General features: G+C 36.8%; 1 protein-coding gene across 9 annotated transcripts in view; it reads right to left on the bottom strand.

The window, feature by feature from the left end:
* The window catches only part of SYNE1 (spectrin repeat containing nuclear envelope protein 1), a 404,650-nt gene that overhangs the window by 289,311 nt on the left and 89,539 nt on the right, over nucleotides 1–25,800 (bottom strand). For 8 of the 9 annotated variants that reach the window (XM_053668739.1, XM_053668745.1, XM_053668738.1 and 5 more), the window contains 9 exons: nucleotides 23,150–23,233; nucleotides 18,120–18,212; nucleotides 17,060–17,238; nucleotides 14,075–14,271; nucleotides 11,617–11,726; nucleotides 6,432–6,482; nucleotides 3,796–3,903; nucleotides 1,758–1,895; nucleotides 439–603 (listed from right to left, as the gene is read on the bottom strand). In XM_053668739.1, coding sequence (XP_053524714.1) covers nucleotides 439–603; nucleotides 1,758–1,895; nucleotides 3,796–3,903; nucleotides 6,432–6,482; nucleotides 11,617–11,726; nucleotides 14,075–14,271; nucleotides 17,060–17,238; nucleotides 18,120–18,212; nucleotides 23,150–23,233 — 1,125 coding nt within the window. The remainder of the gene's footprint in view (nucleotides 1–438; nucleotides 604–1,757; nucleotides 1,896–3,795; nucleotides 3,904–6,431; nucleotides 6,483–11,616; nucleotides 11,727–14,074; nucleotides 14,272–17,059; nucleotides 17,239–18,119; nucleotides 18,213–23,149; nucleotides 23,234–25,800) is intronic. The other variant, XM_053668741.1, reaches the window with a different exon arrangement.

Here is a 25,800-nt window from a genome sequence, read left to right as displayed (position 1 = left end):
AGGCTACCACTTCCTAACACCACCGCCTGCACCACCTCCAGCCCAACCTCAGCACCTGAGGACTTGGCTTGCCTTCCTTTGAAAATACAGGCAGGAATGTGGTCTGGAGCCAATGGCCAATTGCATTATTGTATAAGTGCATATAGTCCGTGGGCTTATTTTTTGGAAAATAACATAGCAACAGAAATAACCAAGATACCTGCAGATAAAATAGTACCACAGAGCTATTGGAAGGTATCCCAGGAAACAATTCTACCGAATTAACAAGTATAGAAGACACACGCAGCTCAGTGAACTTCTCAGAAGGCATGACGTCTGTGGGTCAGTAGGAATGAATGCCTGGGAGGCCTGTGTCAGTGCAAGTTCTAAACAGGCCACGCCTCTAGACCACACTACACCTGAAGTTATGCTGGACATTCTCTGGATCAGAACTTTTACCTTGTGTTGCTCACGTTTCCGTTGTATTGTGTTGGCCGTTTCCTCGTGGACCTGCTGAATGGTTATTTCCTCCCTCAGGGCCACCTCTGCTCTGTACAACCAGGCACCTATAGTGCCCAGAGGGGCAGGGAGAGATTTATCAAGCTGTATATGCCAATCAAAGAGCTGAAATACAAAAACAGAAGAATGGAATTATCTCTCATTCAAAAGGCAGTTCCTAAAATTCCCCCATAGGATTTTAAAGCCTACATAAAACTTTGTTATTAATTTCAGGTTAATTTCATAAATGTCGAGTAAGAAATTATTTGTTTTCTGAATCATCCAATGCTTTGAGAATGGGGAGAAAATTACAATAATAAGCAAATTTTGAGGAAACAAAATTCATCTGAGATGTGAAATGCTAGTACTAGGAGCTTAAGCTGTTTTCTTCTTCTAGGAAGAGCAGAAAGCACCCAAGGACTTCCAGTTTGGTTCTTGCCAACAGGAAAGGGGCTGGGTATGCTCACGTATTGGGATGTGGGAGTTTATGTACCAGCTTATGTGTTTGTCCCACAGCACAGGTCCCGAAAACCAGGGTCATCTAGACATCTCCAGAGGAAGACAAGTATTCAAGATTCTTTTTGTAATAACACAATTCTCTACCCATATCAGTGTCTTCCACTCTATTCTGTTCTCAAGCACCATTTCCCAGCTTCATGATACACCGAGAAGAATGGGGTAAGGTGCTGGGAAACTAAGCTATTCTTTGATAGAGTTTATTGGAAAAAATAGATTATAAAAATGACAAAATAGGGTAAGTTCAAGGCGAATATTCCAATATGCTATAGAAATGTCTGTGGTTTGGAAATCTTGGTCTTTAAGTTTGCAAAGTATTAATATTAGAGTTACTGAGCAGTTTCCCTTCAGACTCCTGTAAGACCAGATAAAAAGATATGCTAAATTAAAGAATATAAAAATGAATGTGAATATAAGAAGATTATTTACTATTAATGGAACATGATTTTGGAAAATGGAGAAGGTGCGAAGGCTCCAATCCTAAAAATCCCAGAGTTAACTTGTGTAAAGCGAGAAGTGAACCAGATGGTTGTCCAAGTTTTCAGCCTGTCGTCTGGCCCACAGTGGCATCACAGGTAGGAAAAAGTTTTTATATAAGTACTTTCATTAGCTTAAAGGACAAAGATGCTCCCACAGTTAAGCTTTCCCTACCTCAGACAGAGGCGGGAGGACCTAATGCAACATCACTGCGTAGAAAAGAATGATGGAAAATATTCTTGACTGAATTACACAACCCTTAATGAAGTAATTGTGGGAGAACTTACCCTGGAGGACACTCTATCCCAGGACTGTTTTATCAATGCTTGGTCAAGTGACAATTTACCATCTTTATGTAATGGTTGTATTAAGTGTTCAATCTGTTTCCCTTTTATCTCATATTGAACTCTGAAGTGCTTAAATGACTAAGGGAGGAAAAACAGCAACAACATGGCAACGAGTCAGAAAAAGCAATGGCAGAGGAAACCACACTTCCTAAATAACAACCCCTCATATTTGGATAACCCTTGATATATGTTGTCAATAATAATACAGACAGACACGATACTAATCATGGCTACTGTTCATCATGCCCTGACAATAAGCCTGGCTCATGCTAAATGCTTTTTACATATCCTCTCCCCTACGTTTTGTATGAAATTACCCCATCCTAAAATATGACTCCCCGCCCAGATGTGAAATGAAAACACCACGTGCAGTTATGTTGAAGAGCATGCGGATGGCGCTAGAGAACCTAACAGATACCATATCTGAAAGAATTTCTAAGTCTTAGAGAGTAAACAAATCTGTGAATCCACAGGAGGAACACTGGGGGGAGATGCTGAATAAATATTTTACCACAGTTACTTCCCAGTCCTCTAACTTAGTGTAAGTAAAAATACCCAAATATAAAATCAGCCCTCAATTTTATTGCACAAAATTCCATGCTTGGAAGAACTAAAAAAATACACCATTGATTGAAAAGTAGAAACAGATAATGTTGATGGCAGAATAAACCCACAAACAAAAAAGACTGTTCCCTGTGTTCAGATTTCAGATGATCTCTCACCCTGTTTTACGAAACTGGTGACCATATTGGCCCTAGAGGAATATTTCTGCTTCATACTTTCTAATCCTTTGTTTCTCTTGTATAAAATATCTGTAGATCGGGTAACTTTACAACTTGCAATTTAGTTTTTAATAATCCATGCTAAAACTAAAACTCACTAATGGACTAACTCAGTATATTCAGTCTGTCCTTGCATTTTTATTCTCAATGAACTGGTTTAACATTTTTTTAAGTGGGGCTCATCCCAGCAAATTGTATTTTTTGGGGAAAAATATCCCATTGAATTTCAAAGCAAAAAAGCATATACTACATATAAGCATATGTTGTCCACTTTGCCAAGTTCATCAAATACAATATTGACAGCATCATTCATCTAAATGCAAGGGTGCTTTCCAGATGTGATTATATAAAATCATATAACAATGCAACACTAAATTTTTTATGCTGTGTCATGTTGAGTCACATTATGCTACCTTTTTTGTAGCAAAAGTGAATGATGGAGGTGGGAAAAGAGGGTCATCTGTAAAAGTGTCAACAATAAAACATAAAGTTTAAAATGGTTGAATATAATATAGACTAGAAAATATTATAGCTTTGCTACTAAAATGCAATGTTATTTTAAATAGGAAAAATGTCAGTGCTGCATAGAATAAAAGACAATTTAATTGGAAAACTCATTTTATGATTTTGTGCCCTGGAAGTACAAATTGGAAGCCCAAATCCAGTTAACAATAGTGTAATTAGACTGGGGAAACTGCCTGCTGGCCTCAACTGGAATTCAGGCATTTTGAACTAGGCAGGCCACCATAGAAACTGACCCCACTCATGGGCCCACTCCAAATATTCATGGTGCAGTCCTTTCTTCAGTTCAGCTTATTCGATACTGATTTCCAATTTGGCACTGAAGTCTTTTGTGGTGGACTGTTTTTGTTGTTGTTATATGACATCTACAAAATTATAAATTCTGTAAAAACGAGAACTAGGTATTTGTTCTTCTGGGTCATGTATAGACCTCTGAAGTCTGGAAAAGTTGTGAATCCTCAGAGCTACACGTAAGTTTGGACCCACACATTTTAAAACTATTCATTTACCTGAAAATACAATTATTAAATGACATGCAAACAAGATAATGCGCCTCATTTCTCTACAGACTTTTTCATTCATATCATTGGAAAGATTACACATAGACAAATGACATATATAAATCTTACTCATGAAAAGGTTTTAGCAACTGAAATTCCTTTTTCATATATTACCTGATATTTATCCTGCAAATTCGATTCTGTCATCTGTGCCCTTGTCAAATCTCTTTCAAACTGTTCTATCCAAACCTTCATCTCCTTCAGAATTAGCCTGTCTTCTCTCTAGAAACCAGCAGACATTACAGTTTTATTAGTAACTGTGCATTTCATTCATTGAATTGCTGATTAGTACCTGACTGATCCTAGAAAAGAATTAATACTTAATAAGTGTCAACTGTCTCTAAAAATTTTTCTCTCTACTCACTTTCACTCCTTAGAAACAGTAAAAAAAACAAGAATTAATCTGGTAAAAATACTTTAACCTACTTTTGAATACTGAAATTATCTATCTCTATTTTTTTTCTCAAAAACCACTAATTTAATTAAGAGAATGCCTGCAAGAAGGGGGTGTCCTAAGTAAAAGAACTCAGAGCAATAGTTGGGATGAGAGTAGAAATATAGACCTGCACTTGCTTCTAAACCCAAGGCCATTGGTAACCCAGAGAGCTGTTGTGGATGAGATTAATTTTGACCAAATTGAAAAAGCAACAGTCACAATAGCATCAGAGTACAACAACATCAATCACAATAACAACAGACTATTGTCGAAAATATTATTCGGTGTTATAATCTTCATGTGAACACAAAACATATTTTTCTTCTTCCATGTGGTAGTTCTAGACTCTGGCAACATGGAATCTATGAGATGTTTACTCAATTGTGTGTTGAATAAATGCATCCGGGACACCACCTTCATCTTGAAAATGAAAAAAAAAAGCAATGTACATGCTATTTCCACAAATAATAACGAGACCATTCTAGCACTGAATTAGTGAAAATATCCTAATTTTTCATGAAGATTTCTTATCTGGTAAGAATGCCAATGTAATCAGAAATATATTTAACATGACTTTTTGGCACTTAAAAATAGCTTTCAACAACAGCATCTCCCTTGATGATCGTGGCTCTGTGACAGAGGAAACTGTCTCTGTGAAGAGGCAAAGGGGCAGAGCAGGGAGCGCGGGCTACGGAGGCAGGCGAAACCGATTCCGGATTCTGGTTCTGACATGGATCAACTCTGGGACCTGGGACATGTGTCTTTTTTCCTTTGCTTCTCACCTCCCCACTGTCGCACCATCATCTGAGGAGTCATCACACACAAGTCCCATGGATCGGGAACCACAGACATAATCTTTATAACACACCTGGTACAGAGATTGGCGCAGAGTGCCATCCCGCTTCCTGCCCTCTCTCACTTTCCAGCCCTGCAAGGGCGACCCTCCTCTGCCGGGAACCTGTCCCCCTGGGGTACACCTGCTTTAGAGCTCAGCTCACGCACAGCCTTCTCTGACCCAGAAACTTCTTTCCAACCCAGAAGTCTGTGCCAGGGGATTTCAAACTTTAGCGTAAACTGTGATCATCTGGAGAGCTTGTGAAAACCGATTTCTGGGTTCCACTCTCAAGTTTTCTGGCCCAGTAGATCTAGGGGGAAGGCTGAGAATTTGTAGTTCTAACAAGTTTCCAGATGACTCTGGCGTTGCCAGTCTAGGGACCACATTTTGATAGCACTCCTCAATGATCCTGTAGCAGCCTGAGCTCAAATAGTTACCCAAAATGCACTATTTTATCATCCACTGAGTTGCCTCTTTTCCCCCACATTAAACACTTAGGTATCTTTTTCTTTACTCCAGTCTAACACAGTGTCTGGCACCCTGTATCACTCAGTGTAGAATCGTGGAATACATGACTGACTGGTAAGATAGAGAAATAAATGGAACGAGAGCCCAGGACTCCGAAACGGCAGCGCCTCTCACGAGAGCTCCTCTGAACGAAGAGTGACTGTGAACGCGGCACAGGTTTTATTTTCAGTTGACTTTCATGCTCATAAAAGCTCTAATGCATTTCTACGAGCTCAGAGGCACAAAATGCTCTTGGTATACCTGAAATAAAAGTTAATGGAACGATTGATCTGAAATCGGTTATATTTGATTTTTTTTATTGTGATTTTGCCATAAAGCCTATTATATTGATAGATTCTTCAACTTGGGCTTAGATGGAATGTAAAAAGGTGAGAAAACTCAGGTACAGGGTAACTGGGATGTGGGAAAGAATTCATAATCATTAATTCTACACATGTTTTTGAGTGCTTACCGCATCATGAAGTCTATGAAAACACGTGAGCCAATACTGAGTGGAAGATATGTAATTAACTCAGTGTTAAAAATTAACTGAATTATTAATTTCAATTAATGACTTACCCATTTCAATTAATGGCCTCCTGCATAATCATTTTAAATATAAAAAATAAGTCTTTACTTTTACTTTCCATTTCAAATATAATAAAAATAAACGTCATTGTAAATTATCCCTTTTATTAGTGCTATTAGTTGTCATTAAAGAGGAATTAATTGATGTCATTATATATTTCAGTATTAATGGGACAATTCATGTGAGTGGCTCAGACTGTTACTAACATTTAATAGCAATTACATATGTTATTTTTCCTAATAGAAAGGGGAAAGAAATAACAGAATTAAGGTATTAAAAGAAAAGTGTTTATAAAGACAAGTACATGCAAAAGAATGGCTAACAAGCTATGGAATATAGAATGCTTAAAAGAGGTAACTAATTCAAGATTACTTAAATCTTACCTTAAGACTGTGGATAAAATTTGCAAAAGATGGGAAACCTGGAAATATTTCCTAACAATACGAAAAGATAATATATAGAATAATATAAATCAGGAACAAAAATTATATAGAAAACAAATGAAAAAAAAATGGAGGAGCACCCGTCTATAAATAAAGAGATAATAATTTTAAGGGTATGGCTACTTTAAGATGCTTTCATAACTTTTGAAAGAATCAAAATATTTGAATCCAATAAGGCAATGTGGTATTCTGGCATTTGATGATTTCATTTTAATTTGTAATAGTCATATGTGATCATGTGTTCTTTTAACACTTTAAAAGAACAATGTGAAGAAAAGGTATATGGATTCACAGTATTCTCTGTAATTACGATCATAACATGCATTTCTCTATCCCTGTAACCACAATGAAGACTGTGCCATGCTTCTGAGAGCAATCAGTAGTATTTTTTGCAATAGGAGAGGGAATGAGTGATAAGTAACTGAGCATTTAATAGGTGAGGTAGATGAGGTCAAGAGGCCTACTTCATTTACTGTCCAGTGCTGATTATCTGGAAATACCTCTAGGGGAAAATTTTCTTTATCCATTTTATTGATTAAAGTAAGAAAAGCATAGTATGTTTATATCCAATAAGAAAATCTGATTTAAAATGGCATCTTGCCCTGGCTGGTGTAGCTCAGTGGACTGAGTGTGGACCTGCAAACCAAAGGATTCCCAGTCAGGGCACATGCCTGGGTTGCAGGCCAGTTCCCAGCAGAGGATGCAGGAGAGGCAACCATTCACTGATGTTTCTCTCCCTCTCTCTTTCCCTTCCCCTCTAAAGATCAATAAATAAAATCTTTTTAAAAATAAATAAAATGGCATCTAATTTAAATAAAATAACTAATTTTAATAAATTCATAAAGAGGACAGATATCAAATACATTAAAAAATGAAAGCCTGGAAGATATGCTGATGCCAATATTTTAAAAATGAATTAAAAGAGCTATTTACTAAGGCCTGTGCAGACAAATCCTGAGTATCTGAGGTGGTGGTACCAACAGCCCCAGTAGCTATAGTCTATAAAGTCTATAGTCTATAAAAATCTAAAATCTATAGTCCATGGGATAGAATGAGATGGCCATTTAACTTCATTGAGCATAGGCCTCACATCATAAAAATGTATTTTTAATGTACTTTATTGATTATACCATTACAGTTGTCCCATTCTCCCCCTTTAGTTCATGTCCATGTGTCATAAGTTCTTTAGATTCCATATTTTCTATACTATTCTTGCCCTCCCCCCTATCTATTTTTTACCTACTATCTATGCTACTTTTTTTCTGTACCTTTTCCCCCCTTCTCCTCCTCCCACTCCCCTGTTGCTAACCCTCCATGTGATCTCCATTTCTGTGATTCTGTTCCTGATCTAGCTGTCCTCTTAGTTTGCTTTTGTTTTAGGTGTGGTTGTTAATAACTGTGAGTTTGCTGTCATTTTACTATACATGTTATTTATCTTCTTTTTCTTAGATAAGTCCCTTTAACATTTCATAAAATAAGGGGTTGGTGATGATGAACTCCTTTAACTTGACCTTGTCTGGGAAGCACTTTATCTGTCCTTCCATTCTAAATGACAGCTTTGCTGGATAGAGCAATCTTGGATGTAGGTCCTTTCATTTCATGACTTGGAATACTTCATTCCAGCCCCTTCTTGCCCGTAAGGTCTCTTTTGAGAAATCCGCTGACAGTCTGATGGGAACTCCTTTGTAGGTTACTTTCTCTTTATCTCTTGCTGCTTCTAGGTTTCTCTCCTTCATTTTAATCTTGGCTAGTGTAATTATGATGTGCCTTGGTGTGTTCCTCCTTGGGTCCATCTTCTTTGGGACTCTCTGAGCTTCCTGGACTTCCTGGAAATCTATTTCCTTTACCAGATTGGAGAAGTTGTCCTTTATTATTTGTTCAAATAAGTTTTCCACTTGTTGCTCTTCCTCCTCCCCTCTGGTACCCCTATAATTTGAATGTTGGAGCGTTTAAAGATGTCCTGGAGGTTCCTAAGCCTCTCCTCATTTTTTTTGAATTCTCGTTTCTTCATTGGTTTCTGTTTGTTTGTTTCTTTCTTCCTTCTGGTCCACTCCATTGATTTGATTCTCAGTTTTGTTTCCATCATTATTGGATCCCTGTGCATTTTCCTTCATTTCACTTAGTGTAGCCTTGGTTTTTTTCATCTAATTTGTGGCCACAATCAACCAGTTCTGTGAGCATCCTGATCACCAGTGTTTTAAACTGTGCATCTGATAGGTTGGCTATCTCTTGGTGGCTTAAAAGTATTGGCTCTGGGGCTTTGATTTGTCCTTCTGTTCAAGCCATAATTTTTTGGTCAGTCTTGTCTGCTACATATGAGGGGCGGAGCCTTAGATGTTCACCAGGACAAGTCAACCCAGTGGCTGGGTTGTGATGCTGTAAATAGGGGCGGGGTCAGAGAGAGAGCAATGGTGCTTGTTCTGCACTCTCTCAGATCTCAGTCCCCTCTGCCGCTTCCCACAAGCCATCACCTTTTCATTCAGTGCTTAGGCTTTATTTCCCATCACTGGGGCCCTGGGTTGCACGGTCTATCTTGCTGCCCATTTTTGCTTAGGTGTTTACCAGGGCGGGGCAATGCAGTGGCTGGGTTGTGACATCCATGGGTCATACATGAATGCATACATGTTCTTTGTCTAGTCCTTCCCCCTTCTTCCCACCACTATCCCCCTCCCCATCCCTCTGGTGGGCTGGGTGGAGGAGGGCAAAGGGGGAAAATTTGGGACAACAGTAATAGAATAACAATAAAAAGTGATTAAATAATAATGGAATAAAATAAAATAGCTGCAAAAACATTAACAAATGCCACATTAAGAAAGGGCAAGGTTTATAATATATTCTTCTCAAAATTTAATCTTTGAAATGACACTGAAGAAATCATTTGCATCCTATTTTTAGGGAAGGGATAGAGGGAATGTTTAAAAGAACAATCAGAATTTATTTCCTGGATAATGAGATTAACATCTGACTGATAAAGCCTCTTTAGTAAGCGCATTAACAAGCTGATGTCGGCAGTGAGTGTTTCAAATCTCTAAGGGTTTTGCTTGAAATTCCTGTTCATGGGCTTTAGGAAAGCATTCTCTTTCATTACTCAGGATTTTCAGCCACAGAATTTACTCATCTGGGGAGATGATCAATGCCAGAGAAATTAAAATAGTACAAACACTAAACCCAGATCGGGAATAAGTCCGATTGGGTAAAATATAAAAACATTTGATATAAAAATCAGGTAGAAAGCTGATTTTCCCTATGCTATACTTCTTAATATGTTTTATTTAGAGTTCCTGATTTACACTGCAGCATCCCTTAATGCTGGATTAACTTCATCCAAACAACCTAGGAAAAAGCAGTTATGGGGTTTTTTCTTAATTCTTTTATGAAGTCACTGATTTCTATTCATGCAATACCTTTTCCTATTGGAAAACTTTGGTACATGTTTCCCTGGACTTCCTGTGTGTCTCTTAAACCTGTTTCTAAGTTTATTTAGAAAGCCTATTTTACTTTATTTCTTGTTTTTCCTGTTGCTCTTCACTGTAATCTCGAACTTCCCTGAAAACTCTCTACATGAAAGTATGTAATGAAGATAGAGAGATAGCTTTGACACATTTTAAAAATTCCACTTATTACTTTCCCTGGTGTCATTTTGCCTTATAATTAACTATAAATACAACAGAAATCTAGCTGTCTATCATAAAAATTACTACTTTTAACAAATTAGGAGAATGGTAACGTCCATTGTTATTGAAGCCTGAGAAAACATCTGCTGTGCTGACTAGCGTAGAAAATGGGACAAACTTTCCTACAAGTGACATGAAAGCAGAAAAATACCATATGACCTCACCTATAAGTGGAACCTACTCAACAAAACAATCAAGTGAGCTAAATAGAAGCAGAGACATGGAAATAGAAAACAAACTGACAGTGACCAGAGGGGAGAAGGAAGGGGTACAATTAGAAAAAATGGGGAAGCTTCAGTCAAGTCAAGGAACAGGTATCAAGGACCCATGAACAAAGACATGGGGGAGGGGGAGTGAAGACTAAATGTGGGAGAGGTGAGGTGGGCAGGGCAGGGGGAGAGCAGTGGGGACAACTGTAATTGAACAATAAAATTTTTTTTAAAAAGCATTCAAAATCTGTAAGTTTTTTATCCTAGGAAATACACTTCTAAGAAAGAACTGTAAAAACAGTGCTTTATTGCAAAACAGTTCATAAAGCATTGCTTATATCAGCAAAAAATCAGAAATTTCTAAAAATTAATATTGAATAAATAAATTACTGTACACATATATGGCGACCTGGAGAGAATGCCATGGAAAAGTTTTATACGATGTTGCCAAAGGGGGTAGGATTGAGGTTGAGAAGTTGGGTTGGGGGGGCGGGGGAAAGTGATGGCAGGAAAATACAGAAAACTGTATTTGAACAATGATAAAATAAAATTAAAATAATTGTATGTATACTATGGTTCTATTTTTGTTAAAATAGTATGTGTTTATATATATAAATGTTTGGACTCACACCAACACATTATAGTTTTTCTAGAATATGTTCTCTCTAGAAGGTCAAATAAAGATAACCTTTTTTTTTTCCCAATTTTTTCGTTACAATGAGTATATGTCATTTGAGCAGTATGAAAAAAATGTAAATATTACTTAAACTATTGAAGGACTAAAGAATCTAACCACAGTGAGTAATTAGAACTTCTATAAATTTGCCTTGTGTGATGTGAGCAGCAATTTATATAAAGAAATCTTAAAGTCAAAGTTTATTTTCAACAGATTGAGCAGCATAAGGGGACTCAAGACCTAGATGCACAAATAAGGGGTGGGAATGAAATCCCTTCCATCTTAAAATTCCTGAAGTGGAGCTTCCCAACACCAATATCTTGCCTCAATTTCAATTCATCAGTATTGCTTATCCAGCATTTATTGATAATGTTTTCTCTATCATAGCCAACACACCAATGGAAGAAATCTCCCTGTAATAAATAACCTCCCCAAATCAGTGATATCTATTATTTGCTCAGTTGTTCTCATATTAAAATGCATTACATTTTTTTTGGAAGAGCATGCTTCAAAATCCGAGTCCCTTTCATTGAGTGTGTATCAATACTTGATAAGTGAACACTTACATCAGTCTCTAGCCCGTCGGGGCCTGTCTCGTGGATGTCAGGGTAATGTTTCAGAAACTGGGCAACATAGGTCATGATAGACTTCTCATCTGGCTTATCCACATCCACATCTGGGAAAACCAAAGTCAAGTGTGAAGACATTCATTCACATTACATTATGGTAATACAAGTTTTGAAATCTAGCCAGTATATGAAGGACACCATCCTAAAGCAAGAAGAAAAATAAAGGTAGTTGGAGATTTTGTGAGCGGGGCAGGGAACAAAGGTAGTCTGAGTGACGCATGGTGGAAACTGTATAATTTGGAAAGATGACATGTTAACCAAGAGGTTTAGGAAAGTAGTATTTGTTTCATCTAAATCTCAACATTAATTGATCAAGAACCTGAGACACTATATGGCTATTCAGACATTCAGCCTAGTTAATCAAATACAAATGTGAGGTGAATTTCAGGGCTGCAGTGAGCGAGCAGTATTTAAAACACAGTTGTGTCACTGAGTAACAAGTGACTGTGAAGCTTGTGTAACTATGTGTGGCCAAATATGTATCCCCCCCCACAAAAACCTACAAATTTTGCTTTAGAAAAAGGGAAGATGCCATTGTTAAGCATTTTCTCTAAATTACTGTACTTTGAGCAATCAAGTACTTTTTAAAGGAGACACAGAACCTAAAAAAGATTTCAGTCATTGTCATGTTAATAAATGTTTACCTAATAAAATTAGTAAATATATTTATACAAATTTAATAATTATGCATGGGGTAGTACCATATGAATAAAAGGTGCTGAGTATTATAAAAAGTCTTTTAAATATTCTTTTTAAAATAAATGAAAGAAGTTATCATGTTAAGGAGATTAAAAATATAAAATGTGTACCCACAGAGCAAAAAACAAGACAAAAGAAACAAAAAAATCAAAACGGAAATATAAAACTGCCCTAATATTTTGTGATGTTCCTTGTGCCTTGAGATATAATTTTCTCCAGCCTATCAATGTGGGATCTAAAAAGTTGCAATTTAAACAACTTAAAAAGAAACAAAGGTAATGTGTTCTGGAATCTGTAAGATGGCCCAATGGTGATTTTAGAAAGGACAAGACCACTGATACAGAAGATGCATTTGAAGAATGAGTAACACAAAATGTGAAAGTAGAAAGAAAAACAACATTTAATATATGACTACATATATACTTTTAAGTATATATGGAACTAAATCACAAAATAAGTATTATAATAGATTTTGTTCTGTTTAATCTATATCCCTAAAAGTTTATATGTTCAAGTTGATTAAATAGCTTTTTGATAGGGAAGTTCTCATTGGGAAAATAAAGCATCGCCTCACATGGGACAGTCTGGGTTTGGGCCATCTCATTCTCTGATCATCAATGAAAATACTACATTCCTCTGGTCCAGTGGATGCAAAGAAACTGTTTATACTCTCCTCTTATTCCATTTCTGGAAAACTGAGCTCGGGTGCATCCTTTGAAATTGAGGGCTGAGATAAGGGCATGGCTTTCCCCAGGTACAATGGATATTGTTGGGTCTTTTTGTGCAGAAACAAGGTGGGAAGCCCTGGCTCCCCTTGTGAATCTGGGGAAAGCGGGTTCCTAAAGGGCCAGGGGTCACCAGGCTGCTCCTCCATCTCAGAGGGGACTAACTGTAAGTCTCAGAAACTTACTCTTGGAAGGACAAGTGCATCCACTTTGACATTGTTTTACCTTCCAAAATAACTCACTTACACTGTATTTTCACTTCTGCATTCATTAATAACATTTCCATACATGCCAACCCAAATATGAAATTATCTCTAACTTTTGGAGAATTCACCTTGACACTTTTATTTCAGTAAGAAAGAACTCAGTTTACTGAAGTTTATTAAAGTTCTCAAAATTGCCTTTTGAAAACTTGAAAGAGTTAATAATTCCATTCCTAAAAAGTCTTCAAATTTAGAGCCTTACCAAAATGGTCCCCAAAAACTGCAATAAAAAATATTAGTCAGTCATTTGTGTAGTTTTCCTGATTGACAATGAAGACACTAGATGGTTATCGACATTTCTAAGTATTTAACAACTGATGTTTTAAAGGTATGATCTTAGGTTACTAACAATTTTTTATTTTTTCCAGATTCTTTGGAGTTATACACATGCAATAGTCCCTTTATCCAGTGACATGGCTCCCCCTCAAACACATGCTTATAAAGCTTTCATTCCACCCACAAGTAAAATGAGCACAGTTCACCTCACCGAGCCACCAACATCAAAATGTTGTTTGCAGCAATAGAGCTGTATTTTGCTCCCAAATGTAACAATACATATTTTTCCAAAAAAATTAGTACAAGAAGATACTATTTATTTGTGCTTTTCTCAAATTTTCTGGCCTCTCAGAGAGTCTTGAAAGTCATCTGCAATTTCTGGGTGTAAAACATACAAACCCACTGAGTTGTGTCAAATATTATTGAACGAACCTTCAGGATCTAGTAATCTGGGGATCCCCAGTTCCGTTTCGGCGATCGTAAAAGCTTCCTCCAGGTTTTCTCGGTTAGATCTTCCTTTCACCCTCTCCAAGTCCACTAGTTCTGGTCGAATAGCATGGATGACTGAATGAAAGGCAATCCCATTTCTCCAACTCCGCCCAAAGTCCTTTACTTCGATACCAGTCTGCCTTTATGAAATTAAAAAATAAAAGAAGAATGCCACATTCTGAATGCAAACATGCATTTTTTCTCAAGACTTCATAAGAATCCAGCACTCATTAGCAATAAATGATATGTGGTTATCTAGATCAGTTAACTGGTTTTGAGAAAAATTGAGCAGAACAGTAATTTTTAGAGGGTAATAAGATATAAAAATTCTGGTTTTATACTTAAAGATTTCCATATTAGATTTTTCAGTAATTGAGACATTCAATTTAAATCACATATTAAATAAAACTATTTTAGGTAAAAATGTCTGGCAAAATAAAAAAGGATACAATTATAAAAATATATTTTTTGAAAAACTAACATTTTTAATGATAATGATAAGCAAACTGTGTTGAACATGAACAGGGTATAATAAACACTAAATGAAATAACATCCTTCAAATCTCTTATTTTACCCAACATTCTCAAAATTTTTATGAATTGTAAGATAAAACATATCTAACTGATAAAACCAATTAATATCAAAAGTTGATAAATGCCCTTAAATTTTATCTCACAAAGTTAAGATTCACTTTCAATAATGTTTTACCAAAGTACACTCAGTCTGCATAAAATATATTACCCTAAATACAGCATCATATGAGCTAATCATTGGCTTCTTAAATATTTTAAAAAACAATTTTCCAAGACTCCAGTATTTGTAAAGTAATCTTGAATCTTCTAGTTCTTTTAGGGTTTCTGTCTTTGGTAGTACATATATAATTTTTTTTTTCCATCAACATACTGGCCAATACCTACCCAGGCTGAGCAGAATGAGAACGTTCTGCTATTTATTCATTTGTATATTTGCCTCAAGCTTCATCTTACTTTTCTACCTGTATTTTTCCTTTGCCCATATTTTCTTACTTTGTACCCTGAATCTCATAAGCCACCTCAAAATATTTTTTAACAAAATAAGATGGGGTATAAATAAATAATTAGCTAATGAATATCCATTATATAATAAATTTTCTGATTTTCTTGAACTTGTTTATTATTTTAGACATTTAAAAAATAAATATATAAAATTTATCTCTAAATATTTACTGTGTTGGAATAATTCAAAACATTTCACTACATTTTCTTCTATATTTACTGTTTGTGAACACACATACCCTACTCTGTCTCGGATTAGATCAAATTATAGATGATATCCCCGAAAAGGTTGCATTTATCCAAATCTCTCATTTAAGAATCTTAGATGCAAAAAGTGATGAAGTATGCATAATTTATAGGCATTTTTGACCTCCAATATATATTACTAGGTTATTTTAACTGGATCTGATATACATAATTTTGTTTACTGATATTACTAATTTTGTCCTGAAATGCAATTATTTTCTTTTTCTTAGTTGAAAACAAGGCATGCTCTCATTTCTGAGAGTCCATACTATTTTTACATGAAATTGCTAAAAAGTAAAAGAGACAGAGTGGGGGGCTTAACTCTCTTATGCTGCTGGAACAGTTTTTGGTTTACTACTCAAATTTTTCAAAATTTCGTATAAAAACGCACATTAAACCCAAAGTTTTATTACAACAGCACCATGACAAATGCCATAGCATGTGGCTGCCAGTCTCCTCCTTGTCCCCTTAAAGTGCAAAGGAGATTGGTAATGGGCACTGCAGGTAGACTGGGAACAGCGGACCAGCAATGGGGGAGGGGCCTTTCATGTCATTTCCACTGCGGTTTTTCAAGAGCCACAAAGCTTTGCTTTCAAAAATATTTTTGAATGCAATTTGATGAAAAAATATTCCCCAAGTTAGAAAATCACCAATGCACTTTAAAAACTAAACAAAACTATGTAAATTAGAGACACTAATTGTATCTTCTCTATTCTTGTCTCTCCTTAGTTCTGCTTTTCAAGTACTTTAAAAAGAGAACTCCCTATGTTTAGTGCCTCAGTATTTTATAATGGTAAATACTTGTTTACAACTATTTTCCAGAAATAAAGAATATAATTCAAATTAGATTTAGGCATCCAAAACAAAATAGAAAGTAAGTTAACTTTACATATCATTTAGAAAATCATACAAAAGCACAACTTCTTTGTGAAGACTCCTTACCACTGAGCACACCTCTCCACATAATATTGGTATAATCAGTTAAAATTGTATTGAAATTGTTATGAAATGGTACTTTTTCAGAGTAGTACTTTTCTACCCATAGTTATCACATAAATGTACACACACATAAATTTATTTTGCCTAGAAGGAAACAAAACTAGAAGCAAATTATTCATCCATAAAGCTAGAGTTAACATTCCAGATACATGATGAAACCAAGGGAAAAAAATTAAAAAGATAAAATTGCTAAAAACTTGCAGGAAATAACAACGAATATAATATTTCAAAAGGTGGGCTTTAGTTCACATTATTATTAAATGAAACCAAGTCTCATAACAAGATAATCAAGTTTAAATATCAAGTTTATTTGTGTAAAGATTTTTTAATGGGAGCAAGAGTCCAAACAATGACTTAAATAGAATTAGCCCTCATGCTACTAATCATAGTGTAGGGATTAAATGACTTAATTAATCAGGTCCAGTGACATGAAGAAGGAATTGGCTTCGTTACAGCATTTTCCTACAGTATTAGTGATGATTTGTGTTTATATTTTAACTCAAAGAAAGAACAAAGCAAGACCTGAATCAGCGCCACTCATTCAAATGCCTCTTCAAATGCTGTAATTATTGGAAGATGGACACAGTGATAAACTGATCACTCAGATTATTCAAGGGTTTCAAATGTATCCTCACTCCTGGTACTTACTTGGCTGCTGTGTATTGAACCCACTTTAACAAAGCCTTCTTAGCATTTCCTTGGATCTTGGTGGCCACCTTCCGTTTGCTGGGGGGGCTGGCAGTCTCGGAGCTGGCCATGCTGTCCAGAGATGACGTGCTGCTGGACAAGGACTGCAGCTGCGGCAGGTTGCTGGTCAGCTCCTCGATCTGCATGTGCGTAAATCATCAGTGAGGACAGAGAATTATCTTTGTTCTTCTTTCCCCAGATGTTTACTTTTCTAACTTATCTATTAAGATAAGTTTCTAACTTATCTTAATACCCTGAACACTGCCAACAAAATGTAAGTTCTTAAAGGACAGGATTGACATCTTACTCCACTTGGTACTTCTCACTGCATCTAAAACCATGCAGAGGTAACTTTCGTGCAGTAATAAACGCTCAGAAAATATTGTGGCTTCATAAATAAAACCTAATGGCTACCCAAACCATGGAGTGCACAGCACCAAAAGTGTAAAAAGCCTAATGTAAACTATGGACCTTGAAGGACAATGCTGCGTCAATACAGGTTCTTTAGTCCTAACAAACATGCCACTCCAATCAGGGATGTTGGTAATGGGGTGGCTATGCATGTGCAAGGGCAGGGTTATAAAGGAAATCTCTGTACCTTGGGCTCAATTTTGCTATAAACTTAAAACTGCTCTAAAATCATGAAGGCTAGAACTGTTATTCTGGATAGAATGGCAAGTTAATTTCACCTAATATCTAATAGGAATATAGGAGTGCCCTTCCAGCAACCAAAGAAAATTTTTCTGAACTTTCTGTTCCAATGTCATGCTCACTGTGTCCTCTCCACTTTTCCTGTTGGGGATCTATGCCAGAGTTTTGGGGGGGAGTTCCATGTATATAACACCTTTATAGGGAAGAAGAGGATTCTGCTTCCAAAAACCAATGTATGTGTGAAGGTCGGATTTTGGCCAGCTTGAGAATATACCCCAAGAGTATGACAAATGACAGCATTATTAAAATGTCCACCGTGAACTCCCTCCATGACATTATATCAACCGATAATGGAGCTATAGCACAATACCTGGAAATAGAGAATAATGGTCCACACCAGTCCAAGAACTATTGAGGGCCGGCCATCAGCAATATCCGTGGCGTTAATGTTGACTAATTTAATCTGTTTAAAAAGAAAAACTGTATTAGCAATGCACTGGAAGATGTTAACCCATTTAGCTATGCAACAATGAGCACTCTATTAGACACCAGGACGGCTTGGCCATGCCTATGCAGCGATACACAAGGGGGTGTAGGGTGAGCCGTGATGAAAACAATGAGCACAAGGTTTCAGTAGGGTTTCAGGAGCATTCATGAGGTGCACACAATAAAATTAACCACAAAATGAAATAAAACACTTTCAGTTGAAAAAATGTAACATCATGCAAGTAATTACCAATACAGTGCCAGACAGGGAAAAAAAAAAGGTTATTCTTTACATTCAGGACTTGACTGAAACTTAAAAGAAACCGGGATGAATAGTTTAAAAAGATGCACTTACTTTGAAGTTTGTTACCAAATAGCATGAAACTTATGTTCTCTTTTACCTATAAAAGTCAGGAGTTAAAAATTCTAAAGTTTGTACTAACCGGTGATCCTCTGTACACGGACTGACATGAAAAGCAAAGGGAGAAGATGATATACAAACATAAATAACCTTTGAAAATCAGCCGTATTTCTTCAAAGGGAATAAAAATGTAGGTAGAAAATTTATAGCATTATTTGGAGAATGCATTTTAAAGATAAAGGAAAGTCAGGAGAGAGCAAAGTGGAGAAAAACTGTTAATGTCCTTCCCTACTTTTGGGCACTGATAACTATCAAGTACTCAAGACACAGGCCAGTCTGCATACAATTGTTCCCAATTATTCATTTCAAAGCCTTCCCAGCAATCAACAAGGTTATTTCCTGAGTCCTAGCAAAAGGATTTCATCTCAGTCAATGTCTATAGAATACAATTAGAACTGCTCATCAACCTTTCCATAATCCTTAAACAAATACAAAAAAAACAATAATGAAGTACTCAAACTCCTCACTTAATCATTTTCAGCCACAATTTCATGAGCTGTTTTATTATTAATAATAAAGTTCAAAACTTTGAAAAAGGTTTGCTTTAATAAAAATTTATCAGATGCACAATCATCCCACAAATACTTTACTCTTGAGTAATTAGTTTCAATTTGCTAGTTATCCATTAAGAAGAATAGTGTAAAAGCCAGCATAAAAAGCACTGGAAGTAATTCGATTTGCATTTATGGAATTTCGTCTCCCTGGCAACTTTCATACATCATGTTCAGAGACAGAAAACAACAGAGAACTGATGCAGATAGTCAGCTTATGTGTCTACTTCTTTGAAGCCTAGCCCTGTGCAAGGCGTATAATATGTTTGTGGGAAATAAGAACCTTCTAATTTCTTTAAACTTTGATAACAGAACCTATTGCAATTTTTATAATTATTTTGATTCTCTTACAATTTCTCTGGAATTTTCTCCACATTTATTTTAGTATCCATGGACCATAGATTTATAACATATCTTAACAAGCATAAGATTATAGTTCACCCTCTGTATCCTTGGTTCCAACCACCAATTGAAAATATTCTAAAAACATCAGCTCTGTTGTTGGGGACATGTACTATGTAGTTAGGCCCATGATGGGTGGGCTTGGAGTGAATGCACGGACTTTTTTTAAATCTTATTCCTTAAATAATATGGTAAACTATTTACATGGTACTTACCTTGTGTGAGGTGTTATAGGTAATCTAGGGATGATTTAAAGTATACTCAAGGATGAGTGCAGTTACATGCAGATTCCATGCCATTTTATATAAGGGACTTGAGCCTTCTTGGGCTTTGGTATCTTTGGGGTCCTGGAGCCCACCCCTTACAGAAACCAAGAGAGGCTGTAATACATTTCATAGACGAGAGATCACTCCCTTTTCCTTGTATATCATTCTTTTTCAAAAATGTGATTGAATTTAAGTTGATTTTCCTACAACTACCCAGCTCTAACGATACTATAGAGTTAATATATTCAACTTACAGAACCTAATGCTATTTTGCTCAACTTGTGAAAAAGTGTTTTTAATCATTATTTTCTCTCTTAAAAACTGTGGTTCCACAATGGATTTAGAGAGCACAAGTTTGTTCGCTTTTGACGTCCCCTCCTTTGAAAAATTCTATTAAGCTTACGATAAATTCTTAACAGCCTAAGGGGTAGGATGAGCAAGAGCGAGCCATCCAGAGAGACTGAAACATTTCCAGAAGCCAGAAGGAGGATAGAATTACATGACTGAATAAAACCAGAGAATATTGGACCAGTGGTTCTCAAAGTGAACTCAGAGCAGCAGCAAACACATCACTGGGGACCTTGCTAAGAATGCAGAAGCTGGGACTTCAGCCCCCACCTGCTGAACCAGAAGCCGAGGGAGTGCAGGCCAAGAATCTATCTCAACAAAGCTTCCAGGTGGTTCTGATGTATGTCAGTGTTCCGGAACCTGGACCAGATCACTGTACTTGACCCACACAATCTGGAAAACTTTGATGTTGCAAGCCAGAAACCAAGATGGATTGAGCTGTGTGTCTCCCAAATTTGTATGTTGAAGCCTCAGTTCACAATGTGATTGTATTTGGAAGTGCGACCTTCAAGAAGGCAATTAAAGTTAAATGAGGTTGTAAGGGTGGGGCCCCAAATTATAAAAGGCTAAATCTGAGAGTATTGGTACAACCATTTTCAAAGAAAATAGGCAATGCCTAAGAAAACTATGTATATACTTACCTTCAGACCCAGCAATCACATTTCTAGGAATTTACCCAGAAAGTGTACTTTGAATAATATGGAAGTATGTATGACAGTTATTAATTGCATCATTGTTTCTGTGTGAGTACTATTAGAAACAATCTAATTGCTCATTCCTAGGAGAGTGGTTAAATAAACTCTGGCACATCCAGACCATGGGATAGTATGCAGCTATGAAGATAAATGAGGTAGACCTCCATGAACTGAACTGATTTGGATAATTTCTAAGATGCACTGTTAAATTTAAAAAACAAGTGCAAAAGTGCATCTGTAGTACACTTCCCTCATGTGAAAAAGAGGGGGTATATGAAGATATATCTGCTCCCTTGTGCAAAAGAAACACAGACATGATAAACAAGAAACTAGAGAGACTACTGACCTAGAAGAGTGAAAGGGAAGGGAATGATAATGGAGTAGTGAGGATGAGGAAGGAGTGGCATCTCTCTAAGTATAACTGTTACTCTTAGAATCACAGTAATGATCTCACTGCCCAAAATAAAAACAAAATAATCAACTAGAATGTGTGTGTGGTGGTGGTGGGGTTATCCAAAATGGAACAGAACTCTTTCTCAAATGAATAACATAATCACACTGAATGGGATGGGAAGAAGAGCAGTAACCTAAGTAAATTTGGGAAACAGCCTTGGACTGGCTATTGCCGCGCTAAGGACCAAAAGGACTGCACGGAGATGCTGCTGTCCAGTTAGTGAATCTGTTTCTCACAGGGTCATGGGTTAGCAACTCTGAAACTATTTTACGTGTATACTAGGGCTGAAAAATAAGTGAGTATATTGTAGATGAGAGCCACAGTCTCGCTGTAAAAGAAAGCAGGAACAAGCATGGAAAGCTAGAATAAATATTGTGGCACTGAATTCAAATCAGAAGCATCAGTTTCAACTACTAGTGCATACATAGTATAGTATATATACACATATATAGTACACGTAGTATATGTGTATATATACTATACTATATGTGTGTGTGTATATATGTATATATGTATACACACACACACACACATATGGCTAGAGAGGAGAAGAAGGGGAGAGAGAGAGGGAGAGGCAGGGTCGGGCCCAGATTAGTGAACATATTCCAGATCTGTCTGTGGAGAGGGCCCAGGAGCAATGAAATCTCAGTAGCAATGAGCACACCCAAATCTTGGTTTCCAAATAATGCCATTTGCTAATCAAAGGATCAAAGCTTCCTTAGAGAAGTAGCTGATTCTAGAACTGGGCCAGGGAAAATACAAGATAAACAAGAGCCAGCCTGAGGAAACTTAATGGCCAACAATTTGAACCAAATAATAATAACAACAGTATTGAATTAAAACTACAGAACAAAATAAATATCTATGAGTTTATGCTAAAATAAATAATTGAATAAAAATGGAGGAGAAAAGGAAATCTTTTCTTATAGTACAATTCCCATTAATGCATGTATAAAGAATGAGAGAAATGTAAAATTACCATTAAGCAAACAGCACAGAAATAACTACTGAAGGCAATCAGTGCTAAAATTAGTGAGCAGAGTTTAAGAATATTAGCACAATCTCAGTTATCTCCCTAAGTTTTTTCTCAGTCATAATATATAAAAAAATTAAAATTTTACCAGAAAAGAAATACAAAAAATGACCTTACCATTGATGAAGATTAACATGACCAGCAATAAGACCTATCAGTAGCCTCTGATATGATGCATGGAGAGAATATAACATCGCTTCCCTGGGATTCTTGCAAAACATGTATAACTTCCATATAATCATGAAGTGGAGAAGTATTCTTCAAAATAACTGACTAGCAGTTCTCAAAGGTGTCGAAGTTATGAAAGACAAGGAAAGAATGCGAAACTGCCATAGAGAGGAAGAGACAAAGGATCAAATCCAAGGCGTGTTGACTGATTGCATCCCGAAGAGGAATAAGACACCGGGGGAAAAGTGAAGAAATCAGACCAATGCCTCTGCTTCAGTCAATACTCTCAGGCCAGTTTGAATTTCCATATTTTGATCATTGTACTATGTATACATACATGTACTATTTATGAGTTCTTAAACTAGAAAAAGCTAAATGAAGTCTAGACAGTATAGACATGAAATATCTGTACCCTTTTTAAAAAACCACTTTTCTGTAAATCTAAAGTCACTTTACAATACTATTGCATGTGTGTGCTCTGTGGGTCATATGCAGTGCTTTTACTCCACGGTCGATATTAAAAGCATCTGTTGCCCGCACCTTCCTCGTCGAGCGCTTTGGTTTTGTTTCTCTTACCTTCCTTCCTTCAAGGAAATTGAGTGCAGTGCCGATGTTGGCCACGGCGTGGATTCGCTTCATACGGCGTCCTTGTTCACAGGGCTGTGAACGGGGAAGACGGATAGATCAAATGCAAAAATTAAAAGATGGTTCAATAAGGATATTTTTACAACTTTAAAAATAGTTATAAAATGGGTTCAAATGTCTTCAAGCACCCTTGAAGGCCATGCAAGAACAACTGGCATTACTCAATTTCTCTGAAGGTCGGCAGACACTCAGAGAGGCATCATCCATCCGCACAGCCCCGTGCAGGTGCATCAGTTCAGCACGAAAGGCCTTCCTTCTCAGCTTCTCTGTTGATGCACTTGCCTTCCTGGTTTCTCTACGTCTTACAGCAGAAATTCTCAAAATTCCTATGTTGTCCCCAGGGACCGCCACTCACACTCACATATGTTAGGAAATATTTACACGAAAAGTACTCTCACTGCGTGTGGAAGGGCATGGGATATATAGGAAATCTCCATACTTTTCGTTGTGTTGTAAACCTGAAACTGCTCTAAAAAATTAAGTGTTTTTTTAAGTACTGTTGGTCACTCGCCATTTTTTAAAAATTATGCTAACATGAAACGTTATTGACAATATCATAGCATTTCTCTGTTTGGATGACTAAAATACATGGAGCATACGAGCCAGGGTTAAAAAGGACTCTGAGAGTAAAAAATATATATATTATTTACACCATAGTATGTTCTGGTTATTTATGTTTGAGTTTCTAAAACTTATCACATGCCTTCCCTTTACTACAACGTTAATTTTAGAACTCAAAATAAGTTCAATGAGATGGATAGCATTAACCTCCTTGACACTGACAGGATCCAAAGGGTTACGTGAGGTGTAGTAATTTCGCCATGATTGCATAACTGGTAAACTGACCTCTTCTCTGTGACAATCGACCCTCAATAATCTCCCATCAAACCAAGGGGTTTGACCAAGCTCCAAACCAAGGGGTTTTTATTTTCCGATTAGAGCTTACCAGGTAATACATTTTATGGCATGATTTTAAACCAAACATTTAAATAACTATGCCTTCTGCACTTATACAGAGTAGGATTCTTATGTCCAAACTATACACTTCTAAAGTCATTTATCATGGCAGTTAAATGCCCATGAAGGTTTCTGTACATAGATGGCCAAGTACAGTGGCAAAATTATATGGACACTTAGCATAATATGCTTCTTAAATACACTCATTTGAGTTGTAATGAAGCTTTCTTCAACTTTCTAGGAAATAAATTAATTCAGGAGGATATATGAACGTGACCAGCTATATCTGGAGATCAAGGGAGTATATATTTCAGTTCAGTGACATGTACCTCTCAATGTTAATCCAATCTGTGTAGTTCATGTCTATGTCTATCTCTTCCAAATTGGCTGTTCATGTGTCTTGCTCAATTTTCCCCCAAACAGAGCCTAAGAAAACGACTTGGCTGCCTGTAGGTTATTAGGAAGACAATCCCAGGTAGCAGGAGTGAGGATTTGTGAAAAGTGAAATGGGGAAGGGGTAAAAGCCAATAAAGGGTGTGGTCTTGAGGGTCCACAGTGGGCAACTGGGCTTGGTCCCCTGTGGATCCCTTTGGGCACTCTACGAGATCTGTAAAATATGCCTTGGAACCATTCCTTCTGCAAATGCCACTCTGGAGCATTATGCATGGACTCTCATTGCCACTGGTTGAGGGTCCTTTGGGATCATTAAGTCTTCTATAGGACGGCTGCCTCCTTGGGGGCTGCCTGGTATTTTGATAAGCCCTGAGGAAGAATCCCAGAGACATGCTACCAGTTTATGGGTTTCAGATGCTGGTAGAGGGTGTGGTAATGTCCAGCCCTGTGAGGCTGAAATCAGACGTGAGCAGAGATGACATCCAGGGCACAGAAGGCATCTGCTACAATATGAATCAAGTGAGGTAAGTGACTTATGCAAAATTAGTATCACTTTGTATTTTTCAATAAACAATGATCTTCCAGAAGCTATTTTGAGGACCTCCTTCACAAAATTAACTAGAAATTTATGTCCAGGGAAAAGCAATTTTTAAATGACTGAATTATCCAAGTAATAATGATTGTGTAGTTCTTGTCCAGATGCAATAGATAAAGAAAAAATATAGGTGCTCCCAATTTTAGACCCTGTGTCTAGTATGTTATATAACATTATGAAGACTATTTCCTGAGCTTATTTCTCTTATTACAGGAAACATAAATAGTTTATGCTTGCAAACTATTTACTTCTTTACCACTCTGAAATGAAAAAAAACCTAGCCAGAAAAAAATTCATATTTTATTACTTGAGTAATGTAGAAAAATATATTTACAGCTCACTGGCAATGTTGTTTTTCACTCAGTGGGTTTCGCAGTGCATAAAAGCAAATGATTCTGCATGAGCAGTTCCCATGACAAGTAACTGATGTTGGAGGATGTCCACCGCTTATGGAAAAAAGGCCATGTCGACTTCTGCTTAGTTTTCAACAAGCAGCTATAGAAACACACAGGTGTGGGCCAACGATCCTCTCCAAATATAAGTCAAGCACTTGAAGTAAGGGAGATGTCCTCTTGCAACTAAGCTTCCTAGATACCATACAGATGCAGTAGTTAGCTAAGACTGACCACTGAGGAAG

The sequence above is a fragment of the Artibeus jamaicensis genome, unplaced genomic scaffold (assembly GCF_021234435.1).
Source record: "Artibeus jamaicensis isolate MK-2021 breed Jamaican fruit bat unplaced genomic scaffold, CSHL_Jam_final contig_497, whole genome shotgun sequence".
In the NCBI taxonomy this organism is placed as follows: Eukaryota; Metazoa; Chordata; class Mammalia; order Chiroptera; family Phyllostomidae; genus Artibeus; species Artibeus jamaicensis.
Note: the sequence above shows the minus strand (reverse complement) of the source record. Positions and strands in the feature narration are given on the sequence as shown.